We start from the raw sequence: 27,500 nt of genomic DNA, 5'->3' as shown, positions 1-27,500 counted from the left end.
GTGTGTGTGTGTGTTTAGAAATTATACAGTGAATATATCAAATCTTGGTGTCCACCCTCGCCAACACATAGACTTTTCTCAGCACTCCCAATAATAACAATTATAAGCCGTGTTTGTCTAGCAGAATTCATACCAGACACCACAAAATTAAACTGAAAAAAGTCTTCTTGGCACATTAATGTTATCTGACTGGCAAGCCGTCAGGTTAGAAAACATGAGGTCAGGTCAGGAAGATTTTTTTTTTCGGCCCATAGAGGGTCATTACGGCAGTCCAGACATACCAGAGAGATATGTGGTAGTGTTGCGATGCTCACGAACTAACTGATTATTTTGAACATGAGAACAATCAGTGAGTCGTAGCTTTACTGAGGTAGACTGGCTCTCTACACATGCAAAGGTCTGGATTTCGGAGAATCTCTTCATCCCGAGACTTGCAGAATACCAATGGAGTCTCTTATCGAAGAGTCATGGGACAGATTTTAGACAATATTGATTATTTGAAGATGAACAGGGAACAGTTTTGAGGGGATTTTGGTGGTGGCAAGGATGGACAAATGGTCGAACAGCCATGCCTTATGAAAACAAATCAATGCGTGCCCTCCCAGTCCTAGAGAAGGGAGGTGAAAGCCCACCTGGGACATTCCCATTGTCATTGTGACACAGCACTCCACAGCACACAAGTGCACACTGCACACACAACAAAATTGCATTGATGCCTCACCCGTGCAAGGGGGAAGACCCCAATGGTGTCCCAAGGGAGCAGTGCGGCAGGACGGTGCCATGCTCAGGGTACCTCAGTCATGGAGGAGGATGGGGGAGAGCACTGGTTTATTACTCCTCCCACCAACCGGCAACTTTTGAACTGCAAGTCTGACACCCTAACCACTTACCCATGACTGCCCACTGCCTACTAGCTGCCTAGTGAAGCCGTGCGTAACTACATAGGTGTGGCGAAAGTCCGGCTACAGTTGAGGACCCGTTCTTTTTCCGCTTTTTCATTTATTGTATCTAAAGGAGTCAAAATAGTCTTTTTAATGGGTCTTTGAAAAGAACGAGTCACTAAGATCTGCATCAAAGAGCCATAAATCCCATCTGTACTATTTACAGACTATAATGACGTCAACCAAAACAATCACTGTAACAGGGATTTTTGGAGCAAGGAGTCATTTTTTTATTTTATTTTGTTTGTTTTAGTGAGACAACTCACTGGCAACAATTGAACTTGGCTGAACTTGGGGCCATCGATGTGTGAAGTTTAACCACACCAAGGTCTTTGGCTTTCGGAGGCTGTGTACTAAAACAGGGAAGTCGGCAGTGGGGCACAAATGGGTCAGTTGTCCTGGGCCTCGGGCAGAGGGGGGAGGCCCAGAATCTAATCCTCAGTACATTGTAAGTATTTGGGAGGCGCCCCTTTCATATGACTTTGTCCTGGGCCTGGCCAAAGCCGTCAGTGGCCCTGTACTAAATGCATCTTCTTCTTCTGTATGTTCTATCAGTTTTGCAGACGTGCACAAGAAGGCAATTACCCCAAGTTCATAGCACTGCAACGTGCAAACATAGGCATGCTGGCCTGGGAACCACTCACTCACACGGCCACCCAAGATGGGAGTCAGAGGAGTGTAAACAGCAAACAAATAACATGCTGCAAAATGAGAACCAAAAGAAGATAAATCGAGTTTTGGCACCACTGCGTTAAACACAACTCAATGAACAAAGTGCCCATACTCCGATTCATTCTTCCATATGTTTAAACTGTACATTTTGCCAAGAGTTGTGTGAAGGCCTCCTGAGTTGTCTATTCAGTTAGTGGGATCATCAACTGCTGTCCTCTTACTATGTATTTCATTCTGAGCCTTTTGAGCCCATCAGATCATCAGATTAAGGGGTTAGGGAGAGGGTGAAAACTAATGTGAAATTGTGAAAGCTATTTTGTAGAATCGCACGCCTTCTTTGGCCAGGTGCATAGGAGTGGAACCCCTGTGTTACCTACAAGAATTGCTTGAAGGTCAATGGACCGAAACGTTGCAAGTGAACTCTGCAAGTGTGAACAGTGTGTGGAAGCTTTCTTGTGTCTAACATTGTGAAAGCTTAACAATTGTGAAAAATTAATATTAAAAATAACATTGTGAAAAAATAACAATTATGTTTTATTTATTCAGCGAGCCATTAACAATTATGTTTTTATTTATTCAGCTAGCCATAAACAATTATGTTTTTATTTATTCAAACTTGTGCAACTTGATGTGGAAAAAAACTCTTTACCTGCAGGTTGGGCCTGCTGGTGCTCCACACTCTGGAGCCAGTGCAGTATCCTCCCCGCCTGCAGGGGGTGGTGTGAGGGGAAGTGGAAGACCTCTCCACCGCCATGCAGCTGGGACAGAACCAGGGCCGGCAGCTTTGGGATGGCACCCAGGTACGACTCCAGTACAGGGCCTCCCGCAGGAGTCCTCTGGCTGCACACACAAGACATGCAAAAATAAGGTTGTCAGCCCAAAACACATTACTCACTTAGCTGACTCTTTTATTTGTTTATCTATGATAGGACAGTAAGAGATTCGACAGGAAATGAGTGGGGAGAGAGAGACGGGTAAGGTTTGGCAAAGGACCCGGGCCGGAATCGAACCCAGGTCACTGGCATAGCACAGCCCAGTGCCCTACCGTTAGAGCCACGGTAGGGCCTTAGCGGACACTTTTACACCAAAACACATCATCACTAGAGGCACAGTGGTGCAATATGACAAGGCCCCCTCGCATGCATGAACATGTCCGTGGGGTCGGTCCTGGGTTCGAGTACGTCCTGGGTCATTTCCCAGCCCTGCCCTGTCTTTCCCTCCCAGTCTGGTCCTGCCATACTCTCGACCATCCCATCAATAATAAAGATACAAAAAGGCCTACAAATTAACCAATGTTCATAATTCTGATGGCCTGACGAAAGACACGTTCTTTAACATTCCATGGTTAGGATGGGAATTGCCTGATAAAAAAGAGAAAAGTCCGCTCAAATCAGTCTTTTTTTGCTCCCACTTAATAATAATAATAATAATAATAATAATAATAATAATAATATTATATTTTTTCCCAGTAACGTTTTTGGTGATGGGATGAAATGGTAATTGTCTCTGATAATTTTATGGGCTAAAGCCCTAACTCTCCTTATGTAGTACTTCAGTGTACTCAAGTTCAAGTTCAAGTTCAAGTACTTTTATTTGTCACATACATGGTAATTGTAGTGAAATGATGATGGGGTCATCAGCTCTGCATCTTAAAACTGTCTTTGTACTGTCGGGAGAGTTGCACGGATACACACCGATCAGCAGACTGCATCATTTTGTACGCTTTATATTCAGTAGATCTTCTGCCTATAGAGGCTAACACCACACCCTGATCATCGAATCTACAGTTTGCAAATGTGGATTTAAAGGAACAGTCCACCATTTTTGGAAGTACGCTCATTTTACCCCTCACAAGAGAAATGTAAAACTCAAGTGGAGGTGTAAAATGAGCATACTTCCAAAAAAATGATGGACTGTTCCTTTAATACAGAGCCGCAGTGATCCTGAGATACTTGAAAATGCACTGCTGTGGGCGGCACATACTCACGACACCACTTGTGTGGTTACGATTCTGCCTAGCTAATCATCTGTCAATATTAACAGATTTAGTTCAATAGACGCTTTTGCACACCTCTGTAGTTGGGCAGGTGCGTAGGATGTTATCCCAGCCGGGTTGTCAATGAAGTGAAAAGAAATCCCGCACACTGTCCGTTCCACCAACAAACTTTAATACAACGTTTCGGTCATCCGACCTTCTTCAGGTAACTTTACCTGAAGAAGGTCGGATGACCGAAACGTTGTATTAAAGTTTGTTGGTGGAACGGACAGTGTGCGGGATTTCTTTTCACTTCAATATTAACAGATTGTCAGCTGAACCATCTCAAGTGAATTATCTGACTTGTATACACATTATCGAACATTAGTCACGGTTGAATGAGGTTTCTCAGTGTATAAATAGATAGAGGCCTTCATTTGTCTTAGTCAAGACTGTAACCTACAAATATCAGCTGGTGGTGACAGCCAGTGAGTCATGGAGACACTCATGTTTATATGACCTAAAGAGATACTCCTCCCTCCCATATCACCAGATAGGGTAGAAGAGGGCCGCACCCTCTTGCTAATTCCCTTACTAAACATTTAATGCACCATCTCCAGGTTACTTTAGGATATGAGTGGGGAACCTATGGCCCAAGAGCCGTTTATGGCCCTTGATACGTCCTACCCAGCCCCAGATACTATAATATTAATGTCATGCAGTTTCACATGAAATTTGACATGTTTTGTAAAGCAACCTTAGAAATTACATTAACAATATTTTCAGGGGACCTAGTAAAGGTAGCGTCTGTTGTAAAGGAGGCTGTCAATATAGGCCTAAGGGGAAAATCTTGGTTTGTTTTCATAGCACAGCCTTTGGAGGACTCCCATATAATCAGATAGGGTAGAAGAAGACCGCACCCCCTTGCTAATTTTCTTACTAAAACATTTCATTTAACATTAGGGCAGCCGTGGCCTAATGGTTAGAGAGATGGCCAGAGGATTGCGGGTTCGAATCCCACCCTTACCTTTCCCTACACCTCCATCCAAGGCTGAAGTACCCTTGAGCAAGACACCTAATCCTACATTGCTCCTGTAACCTGTAACCAATACCCTGTAAATAACTGTAAGTCACTTTGGATGAAAGCGTCAGCTAAGTGTAATGTTCACAGTTCACATGAAAATTCCCGGATGTGCGGCTTAGTGAATACATTTTCACGGGGGAGAGGCACGCATGGGGCGGTTTGTTTGGATCTGTGAAGTAGTATGGTCGGTTAGATATCGCATGGGATGGTTTGTTTGGACATGTGAAGTGGTATGGTTGGCTACATATCGCATGGGATGGTTTGTTTGGATCTGTGAAGTGGTATGGTTGGTTAGATATCGCATGGGGCGGTTTGTTTGGATCTGTGAAGTGGTATGGTTGGTTAGATATCGCATGGGGCGGTTTGTTTGGACATGTGAAGTGGTGTGGTTGGCTAGCCATCCGTGCTATTGTGACGTCCAACTTTGACGTGTAATATTCTGAAAAAGTGTCTCCTACCTTGGATGAGTGTACTTTGCATGAAACATGCTAAAATAAACTGAGTTGTTCTCATTATTATAATCACTTTTATCAGTAGTAGTAGTATTTTTCATACCACTATTTCACGTATGATTGCAATAGTTTTATCACTATAATTAATATGGTTACTATTTATACTTATTATATGGTTGTGACGTCATCGGTCGAATGCTCCATTCATTTCAACGGGGCTCCCCAACGTTCGCACGTCTGTTATTTTTCGATAACGGACGGGTTGGTCTATAACAGACCGCTGTCAATGGCAACAAGACTTTTCACTGCTAAAGCGACTTTTCAACAAGACTCTAATCAGCTGCTGTGATAGACAACACCTGTTGTCCTGGCTACCTAGCTGTTAGCGGTGTTCCACACTGTTTTGTTTTGCGCAGCAACAATCTTTTGACATTAAAAACTATAATAGACTTCACATTAAATAGGCCTAAAGAAATGTCCCCGCCATGTGTGAATCATTTAAGTATATCCATATAATAAGCGGGTTAACTTTCGGCGAGTCGGTCGCTTTGTGGAATAGCAGCACTTCAGAGAGAACAAGACCCCTCCGCTCCGCGTCGGGGTCTAAAGATCCTCTCTGTCGTGCTGCTATTCCACGGTAGCGACCTTCTCGCCGAACGTTAACCCTTACATAACTAATTACATTTATCTATAATAAACTTTCCTGACAACCTACTACACTAATGCTTGAGCTGACCCCTGACGGACCCCTGACGGACTCTTGACATAATGTGCATGTGTGTGAACTCTACTTACAAAAAAACTAACCCTACTTTGCATCTGTACTTGTTATTCTGTATATTTCCTGTGCACTTCGTATCGGCTAGTGAAGTTGGCTGTGATTATGTCCTCGATTGTAAGTCGCTTGGGTTTAAACTCGTCTGCCAAATGCAATGTGATGTAATATTATATTGTCATTGGCATTAACTCACAGGTTTATCCAGCATGGCATGTACACCTTGAGGTGGCCGGCCTGCAGTAGTGCCTGCATCTCCAGCAGGGCGGCAGCACTCTCTGGGCCCTCCTCAGCCACAAACAGCAACAGCAGCGGCCTCCTCAGCTCCAAGTAGTCTGGAAGGTTCTCCACTGTCAACTCAGGCTAGAGGGGGGGTGGGGGGGGGTGAGGAGAGGAGAGCGGAGAGGAAAAGGGGAGGAGAGGAGGGAGAAGGGGAAGAGGAGAATAACAAGAGATCAGAACAGAGGAGAGGAGAGGAGAGGAGAGGAGAGGAGAGGAGAGGAGAGGAGAGGAGAGGAGAGGAGAGTAAAAAGGGGAGGAGAGGACAGAGAAGGGGGAGAAGAGAAAAACAAGAGATCAGAATAGAATAGAGGAGAGGAGAGGAGAGGAGAGAGGATAAAAAAGGAGGACATGAGAGGACAGAAGAGATGGGAGGGAGAGGAGAGAATAACATGAGCGAGAAAAGGGAGGACAGGACGGGTGGGGAGGAGAGGGTAGGAAAGTAGAAGAGAGGGTGGGAGGTGAAGAGAGGAGAGGAGAGGAGAGGTAAAGAAATTAGAGGAGAGGGGGAGTGTCAGAGACGAGAAATTTCGACAGAGTGGATGAAGAGAAACAGTTGGAGTGCAGACAAGAGAGTGATGCCAGAGAGAGAGAGAGAGAGAGAGAGAGAGAGAGAGAGAGAGAGAGAGAGAGAGAGAGAGATTAAGTGGGAGAAAAACGAAGGAAATTGTTACTAGAAAGAAGTGACCATTAATAACATTCTGACGGGAACAAGAAAAATGTGAATGAATAATAGAACAAAGTGCTTTATAAGTAGCCAGTAAGAATCAGAGGTAGAATGAATAAGTTATTTTCACAGCAGGATTTAGTCTGTCTGACTAACCGTAATATAATAACCTGACAAGATGGATTCGCTACTTTAGTACCATAGCAACAGCCTAAGCGTAAAAACATCAGTAGCTTGGCTCTGTGTCCCTCAGGTCTCTTGGCCGAATGGTAGTGTTACTGTTAGGCAAGATACACTAGCTAGCTTTGCACTCAGCAAGTCATTATAGCGGATACAGTAGCAGAAGATCACAAGGATCATCAAGGCCATTGACATGTAGCCCGTTATAATGACTACATATTGTGTCCTGCAGACACATATACATGATTTTGAGATTTTGGCTATTTTATTAAATATGTGGGTATGTTAGAGCTGAATGAACATATTAAAATGCAAGGGGAGGGTCTTGGCTTTTAAATGTAACTCATTACATGTTTGTATGTGCTTCAGAGGCTGAGATATTTAGGATTTAATAGGAAGATGGCACCCTTTCCCAAAAAGGGCTTAGGACAAAATGGGTTAATACTAGAAGCCTTTCATTAACATTTTTGTTCTCTAACTTAACACTCTTCTTCACTGTAAAACATTGCAAGCCAGTGAAACGTAAAAAGGTAAGTTGCCCAGCTGCCTTAAGTTTGTAAGTTAACTCAACTCAAAGCTTTCTCAAGTCGACAAACATAAGGCAGCATGACAACTTACTTTTTTACGTTTAACTGGCTGCAATGTTTTACAGTGTTGTGTTACTTTCCTGTAAGCTAACGTTCCGTAATTGTGTAAACATTGAAATTCTGTGTGCCACCTCTATCAGGCAAAAAACTGGACATTTCAACAACCCAATCGACCCTTTTTCTTGTAACCAATGGCACTGTTTAATCAGTGTCCAAAGAAAATGTATTTTTCCACGGGACAAACCCCTGACAAACCAGGACAGGTCGCAACACTGCCTGAAACTAAAATAAATGCTTTGAAGAGTTAACATAGTGCCCAGACATTATAGTAAGCAGAATCACAATGATGGTTTTATGTGTACAGTACATCAAAAGAAGCTATACATTTAGTCACAAGACAAACATTATACACATTATAAAGTGACTATATAGACAACGTGAGTCAGTGTCAACATAGCTTTTATAGGACAGTATAATATGTCGCTTCTACCCACGTGCACTCTGGGCAAGCCATTTCACCACTGATCTTATTTATTATTGTAGTGGTCTTATTTTATTACCTTATTTGGATTGATTTATTATCGTATTTGTTTTATTTATGATCTTATTTGGCGGATCTCTACTCGACTGAAGGGTGGTGCTGATTAGGATCGGCTGCTTTGAAAACAAACTACAGTAGGCTTTCTACTGGGTTTTAGTCACAAACACCACACTAGGATTTCTATTGGATATTTATATTTCAAATACCAGATTAGGCTTTCTATTTCTTTTTTTAATGATTTAATTTTTATTATGTTATTTTACATGTATTTTTTGTAAAGCACATTGAATTGCAATTGTGTATGAAATGTGCTATACAAAATTGCCTTGCCTTGCCTATTGTGTGTTTGGCCTCGCGCACACACACATACACACACACACACACACACACACACACACACACACACACACACACACACACACACACACACACACACACACACACACACACACACACACACACACACACAAAGTCTGAGTTTCCAACCGCCAGGCCAAGGGCCGTGCTGGGCTGTGTTATAAACAGTGTCACAGAAGCAGTAAACATTGTGAGACACAGACACAGACACACACCACACACACACACACACACACACAGGCTGCAACCTCCCTCCCTCAATGCGACAGAGGACACACACACAAACACACACTGGCTGCAACCTTCCTCCCTCAGTGCGACAGAACACACACACACACACACACACACACACACACACACACACACACACACACACACACACACACACACACACACACACACACACACACACACACACACACACACACACACACACACACACACAGCCTTTAGCCAGCTATTCATCCCGCCAACCCTCTTAGCCTGTCTACTGGGAAGCAGACACGACACAACTCTTCTGTTGAGGGGAAGAGCACCTTATAACCATAACTCCCGATAAACCAGCTTATTCCATTAAATAGCCAGAAGCCACATTCTCAGGCAGGAATCTTTATCAGGAAATCATGAAAAAAAGCATTTCGTTTTTTTAAATACTTTTCCTGTGGTTTCTCAAAACATCACCACAAGATTCACACTGCTTTATAGCCCAGAGTACCGGAAAGCATCCACCGTCTTGGATCCATTTCCTGAGAGTGTGCCAGGTAACTACAGATAAATAAAGTCTTGGGCTACATAAAGCCAGGTAATTCCAATAATATTATCATGAAGTAGTGAGTGAAACGCCACATTCTTAGATATGAATCTTTATTGGGAAAGCATGAAAGACAACAGGAGCATTTTGGTTTGCGATGCCGCTTTTTCAAGAAATCAACAAAAGATTCACAAACGCAGGAGTGCTGAAAAGAATGAAAGACAAGACTAGATTTTCGTTTTGTGATGCTCTCTCCCGTGCTTTCTCAAGAAATCCCCATAATTCGCACAGCCAAGATTGCCGCCTTTCACTACAAAAACGCATGCACAACTCAACCGTGTACTGGGAGGCAAACGCACCGCTTTTGTTGAGAGGCAGATAGCTCTACCCTTCAGCAAGTAATGAAAAGCCACATCCACAGATATGAATTGAGAAAGCATTAAAGGCAAGACACACATTTCCATGCTTTCACAAGAAATGACCACAGATTCATACACCCCAGAGTGTCTGAAAGAATGAAAGATTAAACAAGCATTTTTTTGTGTGATGCTTTCCTGTGCTTTCTCAAGGAATCACCACAAAGATCCCAACACCCTAGAGTGCCTGAAAGCATGAAAGAGAAGACAAGCATTTCGTTTTGTGATGCTTTCCCATGCTTTCTACAGAAATCACGATAAGATTCATACACCTAAGAGTGCGGCCTTTCACTAAGAAAAGGCATCCATAACTCAACAGTGGGGCTAAATCTTTTGCTATTGCCAAATTTGGTCTTCTCATGAACATTTACGAAGTAAAAAACTATTATTTACTAGTATGACCGAAGTACAGTTAGTTTTGCAGCTAAAACGTTCTGGAAATTCAAAATGGCAAAGAAGAAGATCCCCCTTTTCATGTATGTTTTTTTTTTTCCATAATCAATATTTAGAATTTGAAGGTGGTGGTAAGTATTTGTGAAAAAGATAACATTCCTGAATGGGCAGCCACAGCATTAATTATGGACACGAACTACTACAAATATTACACAGTGCATCTTTAAGTAGTGAAGATTCACAGATATGAATCTTTATTGGGACAGCATGAGAGACAAGACAACTATTTTGTTTTGTGATACGTTCCCATGCTTTCTCAAGAAATCACTCCAAGATTCAAAAAAAGCATGAAAGAGAAGTCAAGCATTTCGTCTTCTGTTGAGAGCAAGTGCGTCAGATAATGCCGGACAAATAAATGAAGTCTTTTGCTGCCTGAAATGCCACATTCTCGGATATGAATCTTTATGGGAAAATCATGAAAAACAAACACTTCATTTTTTTTATAATGCTTTCCCATGTACGCATATTCTTCCTATGACCACTACAGCCCAGGAGGCAAGAGGGATGGGAGGAAGCAGCACTTACTGGATTGGTCCATCAGATCGTGTGATACACGACTATTCCAGGAAACAGGAACTTAGGAACTGATTATATTTCGATTGTCACTTCAGACTGCATTTCAACTAAATTGCAAACTCAGACAGACATTCAGACAAGACATTCACACACTATCTCTTTCTAAGACATGGAAAGACCAATTACGTCTCATTCACAGACACACACAGACACACACACAGACACACACACATTATATTAATATCTAGTATCACAGGGACAGACTTACAAAAGGGTCCAGCGATGCGTTGTGTATGAGCGCGATAAGGGCGTCCAGTGAGGATGCCTGAATGGCATGGACCTCCCTCTGGCCATGAGGACCCCTCTGCACCAGAAGCACAGGCAGATCCACGGACAGCTCAAGGGCCCTGAAGATGGCACATCAGTCACACACAAACATAAAGGGGTATGTTATGCTGTCCCGGTTATGAGATAGATTACATTGAATGTATTGAATAGTGGGCCATCTCAGATGACTTTGCCCTGACACACACACACACACACACACACACACACACACACACACACACACACACACACACACAGACACACACACACAGACACACACACACACACAGACACACACACACACACACACACACACACACACACACACACACACACACACAATAGTATGCAAAGTGTGGACTTGATTTTCTAGATTTGTGTATTGGCAGGAATAGACACATCACACTTTCCCCTCAACGTGAATCATTGCCCCGACTTGAAACACAGATGCCAGTCATCACAGTAAATTGCCATAAGGGCAATGATTGCAACCGTGTTTGCATTCCTCGTCTGCAAAATGAACTATCCAAACCATCTCCATGGCTCTGTAGTTATCAGAGACGTGTGGGCGCAGGAATTCCAGACTACTTGAGCAGCAATTGAAACCGTTTCTAGAGACATTTTTCCACTTGGCCTAAAGCGCAGGTATAATTTGATTGGACTCAACGAAGCGCTGTAGTAGGCCGTGACGGCGGCATATTAACCGCATTCTCATGCCATAGACCTACACTAATTTTCGGGGTGTGAGTGAGACGCACATGTGGGATAGATTATCAACGGAAAAAGCTTTTTAAATGTTGACTGTTGCCTGGTCCAGTGCAATTGCTCTGGCTAACTTTGAGATGATATTGATTTAGCATTTAAGCTGTATTTGGCATGCTTTTGTGCTTTTCTCTGGTGACGAGCAGCAACGCTTCAAAACACCTGCCTGGGCCTGCCCATGCTGCCACTCTGAATTTCACACAGATATCAGCCTAGGCCAGTCATAGGTAAGCAGTTAGCACGTCATATTGGAGCTCAAAGGTTGCCGGTTTGACTCCTGACCCGCCAGGTTGGTGGGGGGAGTAATTAACCATGTAGATCTCTCCCCCATCCTCCTCCGTGACTGAGGTACCCTGAGCATGGTAAAGTCCCGCCGCCCTGATCCCTTGGCACCCCATTGGGGGCTGCCCCCTTGCACGGATGAGGCATAAATGCAATTTACTTGTATGCAGTATGCACTTGTGTGCTGTGGAGAGCTGTGTCACAATGACAATGGGAGTTGGAGTTTCCCAGGTGGGCTTTGACTTTCAAGCTACCCGTTATCCACATTTACTTGGTTTGGAAAAATATCATTGGCTGAGGTGAACAGAACCTACACAGGCTTATCATTTAATAGTATGCAGCAAAACAATGTCTGGATTTGAAGCCACAAATTTGTTGAAATTTGGCTTTAAACAGGAGTACTGGACATTATTTATAAGTAAGTCCAATTTATGAGTGAACTGATGATCGTATTGGTAGCGAGATCACAGCCCTAGAATTTGGCCTACTGGTTAGTGCCATTGGCTTGAAACCAATGAATAAGTGGGTGCGTCAGAGTGAAACATTTAAAAGGAATTATGATAACCATCAAGGGAATGAATGGAGTAAAAAATAACTTTAAATAAAACAAATGAAAAAAGAGGCAAATGAGTTACCTACAGTATAACCGCAGGCCTATGAGACAGTTAAATGACCTTTTGACCTTAATGGGAACAGGGGACGACATGCCTGGTCTTTCCCGTCTGCTCATATACACTCAGACAAGACATTCTCACACACACACACACACACACACACACACACAGACAACACCAAGTCCCTGTGGTAGCTATGATGATGATGATGCTGATGATGATTGATGGTGGTAGTAATGGCGATGCTGATGATGATTATGACTAATGACAATGCTGAGCTGCTTTGACTTCCTCTTTTTAACTTTTTAACTTTATTTATTAATTTTTAGTCCCCTCCTCCTTTTTCTAATGCTGCTAATGCACGTTTACTAATGTACTTGTTTTTAACAGAAATATCTCTATTTTCTAGAACATCTCTATTTTTTATCTATCTTATATACTTTTAACCTCCTGGTCCTGTGTCGGTCTGTACTGTATGTCGTCTGCTTTTTGCACAATCTGTATGTACGTTACTGCTGCAACACATGAATTTCCCCACTGTGGGATAATAAAGGGCATACTTACTTATTTACTTACTGACACAGAGTGCGTTACAATATGCAACCTTGCCTCCTCCACTTGCGCTTGTCTCCTCGCCCCGCCTCCTGGCCCCTCCTCCGTGGTGAAAACGATAAAGTTTCCCAGCTGTCAGCCTAGCCACAACAACTTTTGAGGGACTGTTTTTCATTCACCATCCCAATTGCAAATGAGAAAGAGACTCTACAATTGAGCTTTTGCAAGATATTGAAATATAATGCTGTTGTCAGTGATGTCATCATGACATAATACTTCCTGGTACGAGGAGACAAGCAAGTGGAGGAGGCAAGTGGAGAGGGCAAGGTCGCATATTGTAATGCACTCACACACACACTCTCTCTCTCTCACTTTCTCTCATGAGCCAGCCTCCCCTGGGCCCTGATATGGAGCAGACATAACTCATGTACAGTATTTAAAAGATTACAAGCTAACATTTTATTAATATGCTACTTTTTATTCACATATTCTTTTTTCAACTTTACTTGGATGGGACAGTGGAGAGTGGGACAGGAAATGAGCGAGAGAGAGAGAGAGTAACAGGGGAGGACCAGGAAATCACCCTGGGTCAGAAATTGAACCCGAGTCGCCGGCGTAACAGTGTAGTTCCCTATCGTTTTAACCACGGCAGGGCCGATAGGCTGTTTTTTTTACTCTATCGCCACTGGTTCATCACATCTCTGGGCCTGGAACTGAAGTGTTACAGGCAGGCTGTTGTGAATAAAGAGAGTGTGTGCTTCAGGGTAAAATCACTGGCCCAGGATTTATATGAGACAAATCTCAACCAGGACCCTTGAGATAACAATTAAAACTAGAAATGCATTCTCACAGAAAATGCTGGAAGCGGGCTTGCCTTTTGGGGCAGAGATGAAACAAAGTACTATTGAGAAAACAAAGCTAAAAGAAATCTTGGAAAAACTCCATCCACCCAGTCAGAAGTTATGGGCCAAACAATTCAGCCATCTTGGATTCAGCCATCTTGAAAGTGTTGTAGCTCTGCGTTTTGGGGATATACTAAATGACATACATGGTATTTTAAGTTGGCTAAGGAACACTGCGTATGATATAATTTTGAAAATCAACATGGCTTTGACTGGGGTTCGAACCCCCAACCTCCATATCTGTAATTCAGCACATTTGCCATTGATATGCAAATGACATACATACATGGCATTTTAAGTTGGCCAAGGAACACTGCATATGATATAATTTTGAAAATCAACATGGCTTTGACTGGGGTTCGAACCCCCAACCTCAATATCTGTAATTCAGCACATTTGCCATCCATACTAATTGACATACATGGCATTTTAAGTTGGCCAAGGAACACTGCATATGATATAATTTTGAAAATCAACATGGCTTCGACTGGGGTTCGAACCCCCAACCTCCATATCTGTAATTCAGCACATTTGCCATCGATACTTAATGACATACATGGTATTTTAACTTGGCTAAGGAACACTGCATATGATATCATTTTGAAAATCAGCATCTCTTCAAGTGGGATTCGAACTCTCAACCTCCATATCTCTAATCCAGCACATTTGCCATTGATAATAAATGACATATATGGCATTTTAAGTTGGCCAAGGAACACTGCATATGATATAATTTAGAAAATCAACATGGCTTCGGGTGGGATTCGAACCCTCAACCTCCATATCTCTAATGCAGCGGCATGCATTACCACTAAGCCAAGCAGCTAGCTGTCATGCATAGTCCAGCAAGACTATATTACATTGCATTGCAGAGCTGAACAATAGACTTCTAGAATGGTTGCTCGCACCTGCTCGTTAAGAATAGAATCTTGAGACAGTGACAGTTGAAATGGAACACTTCATTGGCTGCACCCACTGACGTGTACGTCAGTGGCTGCACCTGTTGTGATTGACTGAAAGACAGTTAGTATTGAGCTCTAGACAGGGGAGAGGATGAGAATGAGTTTTTTGTCTTTACAACATCGTTGTAAAAAAACTAAAAGGAGTTGGCACGTGTCCTTTTCACAGATCGGAGTCATGCTTGTGATCTCTCTAACAGTCTTTGAATGAAGTTTATAGGTTAAAGGGTTCAGGCACAAATGGACCTCCGTGTGGGACATGCGCTGATCTCTTGAAAAATGCACTTTTCGAAAGACTGGGATTCTCCATAGAGCCAGGCCTGTTTTTTTTTACAAACCTGCCATTTAAAAAGTATTGGGAGTTGGGAGATGAAACTTTGACAATTTGGAGACATCCCATAGAGCTCGCTAACAACGCGTCAACTAAACTTCTAGGTGAAAGTGTTGATGTTTTATGACCGAAAAAGCCTCCTACACTCTAATGTCTAGAGTGGCGGAACCTTGGTTCATGAAGGTTCCACCATGGTTTTCAATGGGGACCCAGGCTTTCACAAAATCGCCAAAAACGGGAAAACGACAAGAGACACGGAGAAGCCTATAACTATACGCGATCTCCAAGCCGAGCCGGTCGTTTTAGTGTTTGAACGGTGTCTCTATCTCGAAAGGCCTAGGAGGAGATCCATTTTCTATTTTTACTGCCCCTGCACAAGACCAATAATAAAGAAACAGGACTTAGAGATTACTATAATCGGGCCTTGCTCTGCAAGGGCCATGCTCTGCATGGTCCTTGCTCCGCAAGCCCGCTTAATAAAAGAAAGAAACAGGACTTAGAGATTACTATAAACGGGCCTTGCTCTGCAAGGGCCATGCTCTGCATGGTCCTTGCTCCGCAAGCCCGCTTAATAAAGAAACAGGACTTAGAGATTACTATAATCGGGCCTTGCTCTGCAAGGGCCATGCTCTGCATGGTCCTTGCTCCGCAAGCCCGCTTAAAAAATAAGAATTGTCCTAGATTGTCGCTAGATTATTACGCCGATGACCTGGGTTCAATTCTTGCCCAGGTCACTTGCCGGTCAATTCTGCCCGGGTCCTTCCCCATCTCTCTCTCAACTACTCATTTCCTGTCCCTCTGTCACTGTCCCATCATAAATAAAAAAAATCTTTTAAAAAATGGGGGAAAAAAAGACCACACAGCGATGACCTGCTACCTAGAGTATGACCGGAGGCCCTCTGAGACAGCTAAATGACCTTTGACCTCTGTGAGAACGCGGGACGGTCGGCCTAGCCTTTCCCATCTGCTGACACACACACACACACACACACACACACACACACACACACACACACACACACACACACACACACACACACACACACACACACACACACACACACACACACACACACACAGTCATGGCCCATGAGCAAGCTTCTCTCTTGAGCCCCGTTACCAGGAAAGCACTTTTTAATTTAGACGTAGAATCTTATTGCCAATATCTGGTGGAATTCTGAACTTCCTGCCACAACAAATGAACAGGAAACCTTTGGTTAGGTTAAGTTTGGTTTGGCAGAGGGGTTGTATGAATACTCTTTCTTGCTTAAAGGTGCACTGTGTAATAATTTTAGCGGCTTATTTACAGAATTCATGCTGCCCATTCATTCACAAATGTTATCTTTTACAGGAATACTTACCACCACCATCAAATTCTAAGTATTCATTATGACTGTGAAAATTATACTTTTCATATATGAAAAGGGGGATCTTCTCCATGGTCCCGCCATTTTGAATTTCCAAAAATAGCCATTTTTAAATGAAAAAATGACTGTACTTGGACCATACTAGAAATTATTTCTTTCTTACTTAGTAAACTTTCATGTAAAGATCAAATTTGGCTATAGGCAGACCAGTTTCAATGAGCAGCATATTTGCAGTACCTTTTTTGACCATTTCCTGCACAGTGTCCCTTTAAATATTCACGAAAAGATCAGCAGGAGACAGCGCAGTTTCAATGAGCAGCAGAATAGTTGCAATACCTACTCTGGTCCTACCATCGTACACAGTGCACCTTTAAATAAAACAAGACACGGTTCATATAAAGCACAGTAAGCTACCGAACCAAAGCAAAGTAATGCTGAGCTCTGTGGGACTGGACTTACAAGGCTCTCTGTTGCATCTGGAGTGCACGCAGTAATAACTGTGAGAGACGAGGCGTTTGCGGAGGAGGGGGTAAGGGAGAAGAGGTGTGTAGGAGTGTTTGGCAGTAACCTCTTCAGGGAGGACAGGTTTTTAAATTACAGACTAGCTCACACACACACACACACACACACACACACACACACACACACACACACACACACACACACACACACACACACACACACACACACACACACACACACACACACACACACACACACACACACACACACACCAGCCTTGGCCTCAAATACAGTCTCCCACGTTGCATCCGGGATGATTATGGCTGAGAATAGGGAATTGTGGGAAATGGGCATATTCAAACAACATCGGGTGATATTTCATCATAGCAGCAAAGTTTCGGGTGATTACGGGCAGCAGTCTAGAAAACTTGGCGAAAGCCGGCTGAAACACTACACTTACTGTACAGTCGCATTACAAAACAAATGGCAGCAATCCCAACAGCCATTACTCCACAACAGAATATGATATGAAACTGAACGATTCCACACGGAAATGATACCGCAGGATCTGTTGTCCCGAGCATTTGATATGGATTAGTCTGAGTGCATGTTTATTTGATTTTGATGTAGAAGAGAGCAGAGCAGAGCAGAGCGGAGCGGAGCAGGAGGCACGAGAGCGTTTGATGTTTACAGGCACTGTGACGCTCAGTGGCTCTCTTGCCATCCTTCATCTCTGTACTCTCTCTCTTTTCTTCTCCTCTTTCATGTATTTTTTCCATCTCCTCTTCCTCTTCCCCCTTTATCCCTTTCTCTCTCTATTGTCCATTTTACTGTTTCATTACATTACATTCATTATATAAAACTAAGCTGACGCTTTTATCCAAATCAGCTTACGCATATTGCAGGGTATTGGTTACAGTCCCTGGAGCAGTATGAGGATAGGTGTCTTGCTCAAGGCCACTTCAGCCATGGAAGGAGGAATGGATTGGTAAGGGTGGGGATTGAAACTGCAACCCTTGTGATCTACAGTCTAACGACCTAACCAGTGTTTCCCAACCAGGGGTAGGTGTACCACTAGGGGTACGAGAACACACCTCAGGGGGTACGTGGAAAATATGATAATAAAAAATATATGGAGTGTAGTCACATTGGGATAGGGAAACAGAAATAGAGCAAGGAGGAGGAGGGGGGGTGCTCTCTGCCCCATCTCTCTCTAAAAATCTTGCCTCCTGCCCAAATTCTCTCTCTCTCTCTCTCTCTCTCTCTCTCTCTCTCTCTCTCGTTACCAGTTTTGGGCTGAAGTGTCGTCGAGCATCCCCAGCAGCATCTGGCCTCTCAGCGCTCTCGCCGCAGCCTCAAATAACCGTACCCCTGAGGGTCAGAAAGGACGGAGGAGAGGAGTGAGAGGAGAGCCAAGCAGTCAGACAAACACAGAGAGCAAACGTAACAGAACACCAAAGAGAACACCAGGGAAAAATAAACAAGAAGGAGAGGAGGAAGAAGTGAGTTAGAGAAGAGAAAAAAGCATCACACAATGTCAAAAATAGAAAACAGGAAAATGCAACAAAACCTACTAAAAGTAAATTCTGGAAAACAAGTTCAACAGGGCTTCACTTTGTTTGGTCTGAGCCCCTGTGTCAAAGTAAAACCAAACATTCTAGAGCAGAACAACTCAGCACTCTGGAATCTTTGTTTAAATCTGCCACTTCTGCTTACCCCGCCGCCCCCCCTCTCTCTCTCTCGCTCTCTCATTACCACTTCTGTTCTCCCCCTTCCCCTCCCAAGCCCAACTCTGGAGCCAGCTGTACTTACCTGAATATTTATCTCTCTGTCTGTCTGTCTGTCTATCGGTCTGTACATACCTGAGTCTGTGTTAGAGCCGTACACCCCCAGCACCCTGACAAGGGCGTGGGTCTGGGTCCCGATGTAGAGGTCCTCCTCCGGCGCCCCCTCCGACCTCCCCAGGGCCCCCTCCATGAAGGCCTGCACCTCCTCCGAGGACGAGAGGCGCACGGGGCTGCTCACACGGCTCCTGTAAAAACACAGAAACAGGAAGTGAGGTCATGACCTCTACCTGGGCCGCTACACGGCAGATGACAGAGCAAACACCCACTGCAGGCGGCCCAGTGAACTTGAGACGCGTCCCCATCGCCACATGCTAAATAACAACCCAAGACAACCTACTGTAGCCAGCTATGCGAGCTGGCACACTGATGCCTCTAATCCACTGGCGGTTTTCTGGTAGGCCTACAGTTTGACAATGCGTAACTCGGCTGCCACTTTTTGCTTTTCGATTGGGCATGACACAGCCACCACTTTTTGCTCTTCGATTGCGCTGCGTCTAGCTAAAGGCCTACCAGAAAACAGTGTAAAAGAGGCATAAGTAACATCCAAGGCAGCCAACCAAGTGGGCCAACCATCTTGAAGCTAAATAGGACTCCAGGCAGGCCGTCAGGCAGCCGAGCAGGCACAAATATTTCAAATTAACCTCGCCGCTTGGTCCTGCATGCTGAATCACACCCAGGGCAGGCAGGAAGGCAATCAGCCAGGCACAAACAGTTAAAACTCACCACGGCCCGACATAGTAAATAACACACCAGGCAGGCCGCCAGGCAGGGAGCCAGGCAGGGCACAAACACTTGGGGCTCGCCCCTGGTCCTTGTGGGGATAGGTGTCTTGCTCAAAGCCCCTTCAGCCATGGAGGGAGAAACGGATTGGGAAGGGTGGGGATTGAACCTGCGACCCCTGTGAGTTAGCCTCACATGCTAACTAACATGCATGCTAACTAACACCCAAGGTAGCGAAGCAAGCTAGCACAAAACCTGAGGCACACCCTGACTCCACACACTAAATGGCCCCGCATGACACCAGGTAGGGAGGCAGGCAGGTGGGCGAGCAGCAGGCACAAAGACTTTGAAGCTCGCTGTTGTTTCTTGGTCCTGTGAGCTGAAACCCCCCCAAAGCAGCAGGCAGCCTAGTAACTCACCCTGGCCCCATACATTAAATAGTGTAGCCGAGCAAGCGGGCACAAACACTTGAGGATCGTTCCAGCGCCCGGCACCAAACTCTAATTAGCATCAAAGGCAGCCAGGCAGCCAGGTAGTCGACTGGGCAAAAACACTCCATGTTCTCCCCGGCCCCACGTGTTAATGGCTCTCCTCCAGCCATCTGGCTCCAGCTTCCCCAATCACTCTCTCACTCTCTCCTCTTAAACCATATTAGCCTAATGCACTGTATACATTGTGTGACCTTTGGCGTCTGGAGCAACACATACACTGTATTAAGGCTCTTGAGTTGAGATTTTTTTTTATTAAAATGTTAGAGCTGAAGGAACACATTCCAATGCAAAATGAGGGTCCTATCTTTTTAATGCAACTTATTTTATGCTTTTATGTGCTTCTGAGGCACTGAGATACTTGGGTTTTAATAGGCAGAGAGCACCTTTTCCCAAAAAGGGCTTAGGCATTCAGCAGGTGTTTGCAGGTGTTTGCAGGTGCCTTCAGCTAAAATTCGTTAATGGCCGCCCTTTGGCCTCACTGTGGACACGGCAGGGGATGGATGATGACCTGCTGTGCTGTGCTGTGCTGTGCTGTGCTGTGCTGTGCTGTGCTGTGCTGTGCTGTGCTGTGCTGTGCTGTGCTGTGCTGTGCTGTGCTGTGCTGTGCTGTGCTGTGCGTTACTGTGATCACCACCTCTTGCTGTGCAGGTGGGTGCGAGCAGCAGAGGAAAGGCCATTTGAGGCCATCAGAGGAACGGTTCTCTTGAGCGAGGCACCTAACCCCACACTACTCCAGGGACAGTAACCAATACTATGTACTTAAAGTAACTGTAAGTCACTTTGGATAAAAGCACAGTGTAATATAAATGAAGGTAAAGAGAAGTCACTAGGTATGGAGGTGTGGGTGGGTGGTGAACCTAAAGGGGGCGGTGGAAGGCTGAAAGAGGTTTTGAAAGTTACATTAATCTACGGTAGATTAGCGACATTAATCTAGATTAGGCCACATTAAACCCATGATTAATCTGTGCATTAACTACCCGAAACACTTTTAGCCCCCAGTTGATGTCCTCAGTACACATAAGAAGGCCGGGAAAAAAAAAGTAAAAACACGTTGTTTCTTTCCAGGCTAAAGCTCGATTCGCTTGACCGACTCCGAGCCTGATGTCACGTCTCGGTTGAGTTCAAACATTCCCACAATGCCCGGCAGCTGCGTGCGCGGCTTAAGAGCCGTCTCAGTGGCTAAGCAAACTAATATTTGTTTGCGGCGAGCTTTCAGCCGAATAAAAGCTCCCGGATGCAACAGGATGTTGTGCTCTGCGTGTGTGTGTGTGTGTGTGTGTGTGTGTGTGTGTGTGTGTGTGTGTGTGTGTGTGTGTGTGTGTGTGTGTGTGTGTGTGTGTGTGTGTGTGTGTGTGTGTGTGTGTGTGTCCAAGGGGGATTATCTGTGGTGGGAACAAGAGAGGAGGCCAGAAGATTCACAGTAGGATGCAGTAGTCTGTGTGTGTGTGTGTGTGTGTGTGTGTGTGTGTGTGTGTGTGTGTGTGTGTGTGTGTGTGTGTGTGTGTGTGTGTGTGTGTGTGTGCGTGTGTGCGTGTGTGCGCGCGTGCGCGCGCGCGTGCGTGCGTGCGTGCGTGCGTGTGTGTGCGCGCGTGCGTGCATGCGTGCGTGCGCGTGGCGTACTCACAGCAGGATGAAACTCTGCAGGCTCTGGCTTCCCAGCATGCCCCGGTACGTCTGGGCGTCGTCACCACGGTGATGCACCATGACAACAGGGAAGGATGTGATGCCCTGGTCACCACAGACGTCTGTCCACTCCCCACAGTCCACTGAGCCCAACGCCACGTCAGAGAGGCCTACACACACACACACACACACACACACACACACACACACACACACACACACACACACACACAGAGTTACTGTACACTCATCAGTCTACAGACCCCAAAACCATGTCAGAGAAGCCTACACACATACACACACACACACACACACAGAGTTACTGTACACTCATCAGTCTACAGACCCCAAAACCATGTCAGAGAAGCCTACACACACACACACACACACACACACACACACACACACACACACACACACACACACACACACACACACACACACACACACACACACAGTTAGTGTCCACTCCCCATAGTCTACTACTGACCCTGAGAGATCTACAGACACACATGTGCACCCCCCCCCCCCCCACACACACACACACACACACACTTATGCTGTCGCTCGCCACAGGCCAATGATCCATGGACTACGTCAAAGAGGTCTACAGACAGGGCCAAGAAGACTCTCTCTCTCTCTCTCTCTCCACAGTCCCTCCAGTCACAAATATTTTCAGTCTCACTTCCTCTCAAATGGATTTTTCTACATGTCCAAAAGTATTGCATTTCTACACGCACGTGCGCGCACGCGGACACACGGGCACGCGCACGCGGACACACACACACACACACACACACACACACACACACACACACACACACACACACACACACACACACACACACACACACACACACACACACACACACACACACACACATAAATCACACCACCCCCCATCACTCATGAGATCTTGAATTACACATTCTCACTTCCCTTTCCTCTCCTCTGCCTACCGCATGCGTCCAAATCCAGTATTTGTTAATAAAACAGGTTTTAAACAACTCTTGCACAGTATTTTACACTGTGATCAAGTGGTATTATATTTCAGTGAGAAATACCCACACTGAAGCTGAAAGCTGCATGCATGTAGGAGTACATTTCTGAAATACGAAGCATTTCTGAGTACATATCTAAAATACGATGCACTAAGAAGTCAGAGAAGTCCATGTCTTTAGAGATACTTCCTCCTTTTCTTTGTATTAGCCTTAGTGGAAAAACTACAATATGATGATTAAGTATTTTTGGTTACGGAACCTGACCTCTGTAAATGTGTAAAGGGGAAGTTGAGAAGATTGGTATGCATAGTGTGATTGCTTCCCTATTCTTCTTTCTTGTTTACCTTCCAGTGCCTCCGCAACCTCAACAAAGGAACTGAGGAAAGCCATGGACACAGCATCCCCTGGTGGACAAGAAGGGAAACGCATCAGAGGTCTCGGGCAGCTCACCAAGGTAGGATTCCAAGAATACTGGCTGAGTTGTAAATCAAGTTAAGTTAACCTTGAGGTAGTGGTAAATCATCTAATAGTAGAGCCTGGGAGTCCTCCTTTACTTCACTAAATGACACATTTGTCTATCAATTAGCAGTTTTACCACTTCCTAAAATAATTTATCCCGGTTCATCACTTAACCATGTTCTTGGAATACCCCCTAGGACATTTCATTGTGTGCAAATGTCAGGTTCTTGGGTTCAACAAGGTAATTAATAACAAATAACTGAGGCCAATAACAACCAGTTCTGAATTAGATGATGGCATGGGCATTCGGCATACAGTACACTAGAGTTTGAAAGTCAGGAATGCGCACATCCACAGTAGGTCTAATACATGTGCCAGACAAGTCATAGATAGTGGAAAGGAGAAGCTGGAACACACTGCAGCTTGGTTTTTCCAAGACTTTATTCTGTGCACACACCCGACTAAGAAGGTGTGGCAACACCGAAATGTTAGTCGGGTGTGTGCACAGAATAAAGTCTTGAAAACTAAGCTGCAGTGTGCTCCAGCCTCTCCTTTCCCATGATGTCTGTCCCACTGTGATGCACCTGCAAGCTGAGTGAGGGATGATGCGTAGAATTCCAATTGCACTGTAAGTCATAGATAGTGTGAGAGGGTGGTCAGCACACTGAGTATAATATTTCAAATATATACTTTATTTAACAAACAACAACATTAGGGGATCAAAATACTATCAATAGAGTTTATTTTGAATTTGTTTATTTCGGTGTGCTAACCACTCTCTCACATTATCTACATACAGTTAACAGATAACTGACTCAGCAACTCCACATGTGGTTAAATAAAAGAACAGGGCAGGGATTTAAACATTCTGAACCCACACACCTGTGCTTCAAAGGAACCAGGACTACATTATTTAATGCAAATCTGTTTCCTGTACTCAAGTTCAGGAAAAGCCATACTTAGAGGTCTGAAGTTTAAAAAAATAAAAAATAAACTTGTGTCACATCATATGAAAGTCCTACAAAAATATGCTGTGTGACTGACATTGGGGGCAAAACCTATTGCGGACTACGGTACTTACATTTGGCGTAAAACAGCACCACCAAGTGGTCGTACTGTACCAGTGCACTCTTGAAGAGGTCTGCAGTGAGTTCGATGACCGGCTCCTGGTCTAAGATCTGATGGCGGTTGTGGTACACAGAAGCTGCCACCTCATCATCCAACACGTCCAACAGCAGCTGATCTTCAAGTTCACCCACTACAGGAAACAATTAGGTACACATAATTTTAAGGTTAAAAAACTACTGAGTGTTGAAGATAAACATGACTATATTATATTTCAGGAAATATCTCATCTGTAGTTAAGCCGTGGTAAAATGTGAGAATACATAGTATTTTTCCTCAATGCATTTTCAATGCACAGTTTAACAGTATAGCCATATTTAACATAGCAATGGAAGCCTATGGTACTAAATAAAACATCAGCAAATGTCCTTATAAAGCACTTTAAAATTAATATTAAGTTCACCAGAGAGCAAAACGGTTGTTTAATTCCGCCCAGTGATCACTTGTGCCTTGATGCTAATGGCACCCTTTACTTTCAGTGATTGTGCTAAGCTATGATAATACTGTCAATCTAAGTCTGACGTTTAAGTCTGACGTCTGCTACTAAAAAAAAATGTTGATGACCCTTGTGCAGTTTTGTGTGAAATATGATGTGAAAACCCCTTAAAGTCCAGCAAGTTTGAAGCAATTTTATGAATAACATTCACAACATGGTGTTATAACGTGAAATTCAGGGCCCAATGAGCAACAAAAAAAATCAGTTTTCTCTTTTAATAACTAAGAAGTTTTGGGGGAAACCCTGACATTTCTCGCCATGTAATGGCTGCACTGACTCACCCTGAGAGCTCCATGGATCTCCACCCTCCTCTTCCTCCTCCCCCTCCTCCTCTTCCTCTTCTGCAGTCCTCTCCTCTCCCACAGGACGCTGCTGCTCGCTGAAGAGAGAGATGACCTCCTCCATGTTGTCAAACGTAACATACTTCACCGCCGCCTGTGGAAGGAACGTTTTTTATTAAGGAAATGACTTGTGGGTGTGGATTGATGCCAAAAACAACTTTATTTGTACAGATAGATCCAATGGTCTTTAAATGATCCTTCAAGATTATTTGTGTGGATAGATCAAATGTACTTTATATCATCCTTCAAGTTTATTTGTGTGAACATACAGAATGTGACCACTCGCATGAAAACAGGCCACATGTCCTCGGTGTGAAACTGACAACGGCCCACAAAGATTTTTTTTCCCTTTTGTCACGTGATTTTCATTTTCATGCAGACTACGCTAACTTTGTCTAAAACAATACACGTATGTACAGTACATTTAGTGGTCAAGCTTTTAAAGCTATTACCAGATTCCCATGTGTAAGGCATCCTTATAAAGTACAGTGCACATTCTATCAGAATCTCTGATTAACTGATTGTGTCCCTGGGTCTACTTGCGGCCTGTTTCTATGTGACAGGTCGCATATCACATGTCCTGTGTGTCATTATTTGGGGCGGTACAATGGGCTTGAAAACAAGAGCAATGGGGCCAATATGTTAGAAGCTTAAAGGATAAAGCACTTGGACAAAATAAACATTGGGGATTTAGGGAATCGAGTGCTGTGCTGTGCAGTAGTGTGTGTCTGGTGCGTTCCTCACCCCGTATGACAGTCTGTAGGCTGCATTGTACTTCAAAGGGGATTTGACTTTAGGACTGTCTCTGCAATGAGGATGAAACAAAACATTTCTGAGAAAACAAATAATTTACAAGTCAAGTTTTTTTAAAAGCACCCAACCTGGCAAACCAGATATCTGCTGGCACAATGAATAATATGTAATTCGCACAGAAAAGATAACTCCAAGTAAAACAGTGATAGCTACAGCGCACACTATTAATATTTACACACCTTTCGAAAAGTAACATTTTCAACAATATTCCGATAAGCACATAAGTTATTTCCATTACGTATTACAAACTGTGTCGTAGTGAGCCCTTCTCTCACCTGTGTATGAGCACCACTCCCACGTGGCCCCGTAGCGCCCAGGCGAGGCCCTGTGCTGCGTCCCAATCCAGAGCTGCTGTCTCAGGCTGCAGGAAGAGGAAGAGCAGGGGCACCTGGAGCTGGCTGTAGCCAACCTCCACCTCCACGGGGTCTACCCACGCCTCCGTCTGCACACAACAGATTGAGCAGAGTAGGGTAGATCAGAGTAATAGTGTAGAGTAGAGTAGAGTAGATTAGAGTAATGGTGTAGAGTAGAGTAGAGTAGATTAGAGTAATGGTGTAGAGTAGAGTAGAGTAGAGTAGAGTAGAGTAGAGTAGAGTAGAGTAGAGTAGAGTAGAGTAGAGTAAAAGAGTAGAGTAGAGTAGAGTAGAATAGAGTAGAATATAATTTTGTATTGGGCATTGCATTGCATTGCAAAATGCATTTTATATTTCAACTTCCAGCCCGGTTCAGTATACAGAAAACAGGCTGACGAAATGTAGATTTTTAAGGTCTTAATTCATAAACATGGAAACATGTATACACAGTCCATGACATATGTTTTGTCGCCCATCCATGCAACAGCTAATAAACTGACTTTGAATGAATCAGCTGGCTGAAGACGTTGCTCATATGAAAGTTAAAACCCTTCTAAATTAAGTTTAATGTACAAAAATAAATGTAAACTAAAAATAACAAATGCTTATGTCAGGGGCAGTAGGTCTAACATATACAGTATATCATCTTCCAGCCATCCGACGATGGCCATGAACAAGCCTCATATCTCTCAAGCTCTAATATGTTGTCTTGCCGGAGCAAAGAAATCAACTTCCTGCGCTCTCCCAAGAGCACAGGGACACACGGATACAGGAACGTATCAGGAATGATAGCAGGGATGGGGCCGAGCCAATCCAGTATTGGTATCATGTTCCAATATCAACATAATTCAGGGATCAGATCGGAAAGGATTGGAAGTTTCTCAAGAATTTTGATACTGACCATGAGCCATGTTTAATTTCAATTTGAAATTGTTACAGTTTCATATTTGTTTTTAGGATTGGATTGTTACTGTTAGTATGATTTCCTGTTCCTCTGACTTCCTATTCTGATCTTAGCATGGCAGCC

General features: G+C 44.0%; 1 protein-coding gene across 1 annotated transcript in view; it reads right to left on the bottom strand.

Annotated features, from left to right (window-relative positions):
* txndc16 (thioredoxin domain containing 16) overlaps positions 1-27,500 on the bottom strand; it is a 55,160-nt gene that overhangs the window by 10,405 nt on the left and 17,255 nt on the right. The window contains exons 8-18 of the mRNA XM_063184648.1: positions 26,396-26,562; positions 26,052-26,112; positions 25,248-25,401; positions 24,427-24,603; positions 23,231-23,290; positions 21,887-22,055; positions 19,067-19,236; positions 18,491-18,575; positions 10,915-11,053; positions 6,096-6,262; positions 2,263-2,453 (exon numbers count right to left, since the gene is read on the bottom strand). Coding sequence (XP_063040718.1) covers positions 2,263-2,453; positions 6,096-6,262; positions 10,915-11,053; positions 18,491-18,575; positions 19,067-19,236; positions 21,887-22,055; positions 23,231-23,290; positions 24,427-24,603; positions 25,248-25,401; positions 26,052-26,112; positions 26,396-26,562 — 1,540 coding nt within the window. The remainder of the gene's footprint in view (positions 1-2,262; positions 2,454-6,095; positions 6,263-10,914; positions 11,054-18,490; positions 18,576-19,066; positions 19,237-21,886; positions 22,056-23,230; positions 23,291-24,426; positions 24,604-25,247; positions 25,402-26,051; positions 26,113-26,395; positions 26,563-27,500) is intronic.

This window comes from Engraulis encrasicolus, chromosome 19 (assembly GCF_034702125.1).
Source record: "Engraulis encrasicolus isolate BLACKSEA-1 chromosome 19, IST_EnEncr_1.0, whole genome shotgun sequence".
NCBI classification, from domain to species: domain Eukaryota; kingdom Metazoa; phylum Chordata; class Actinopteri; order Clupeiformes; family Engraulidae; genus Engraulis; species Engraulis encrasicolus.
The sequence above is the reverse complement of the archived record's forward strand: the minus strand, read 5'-3'. Positions and strand labels throughout refer to the sequence as shown.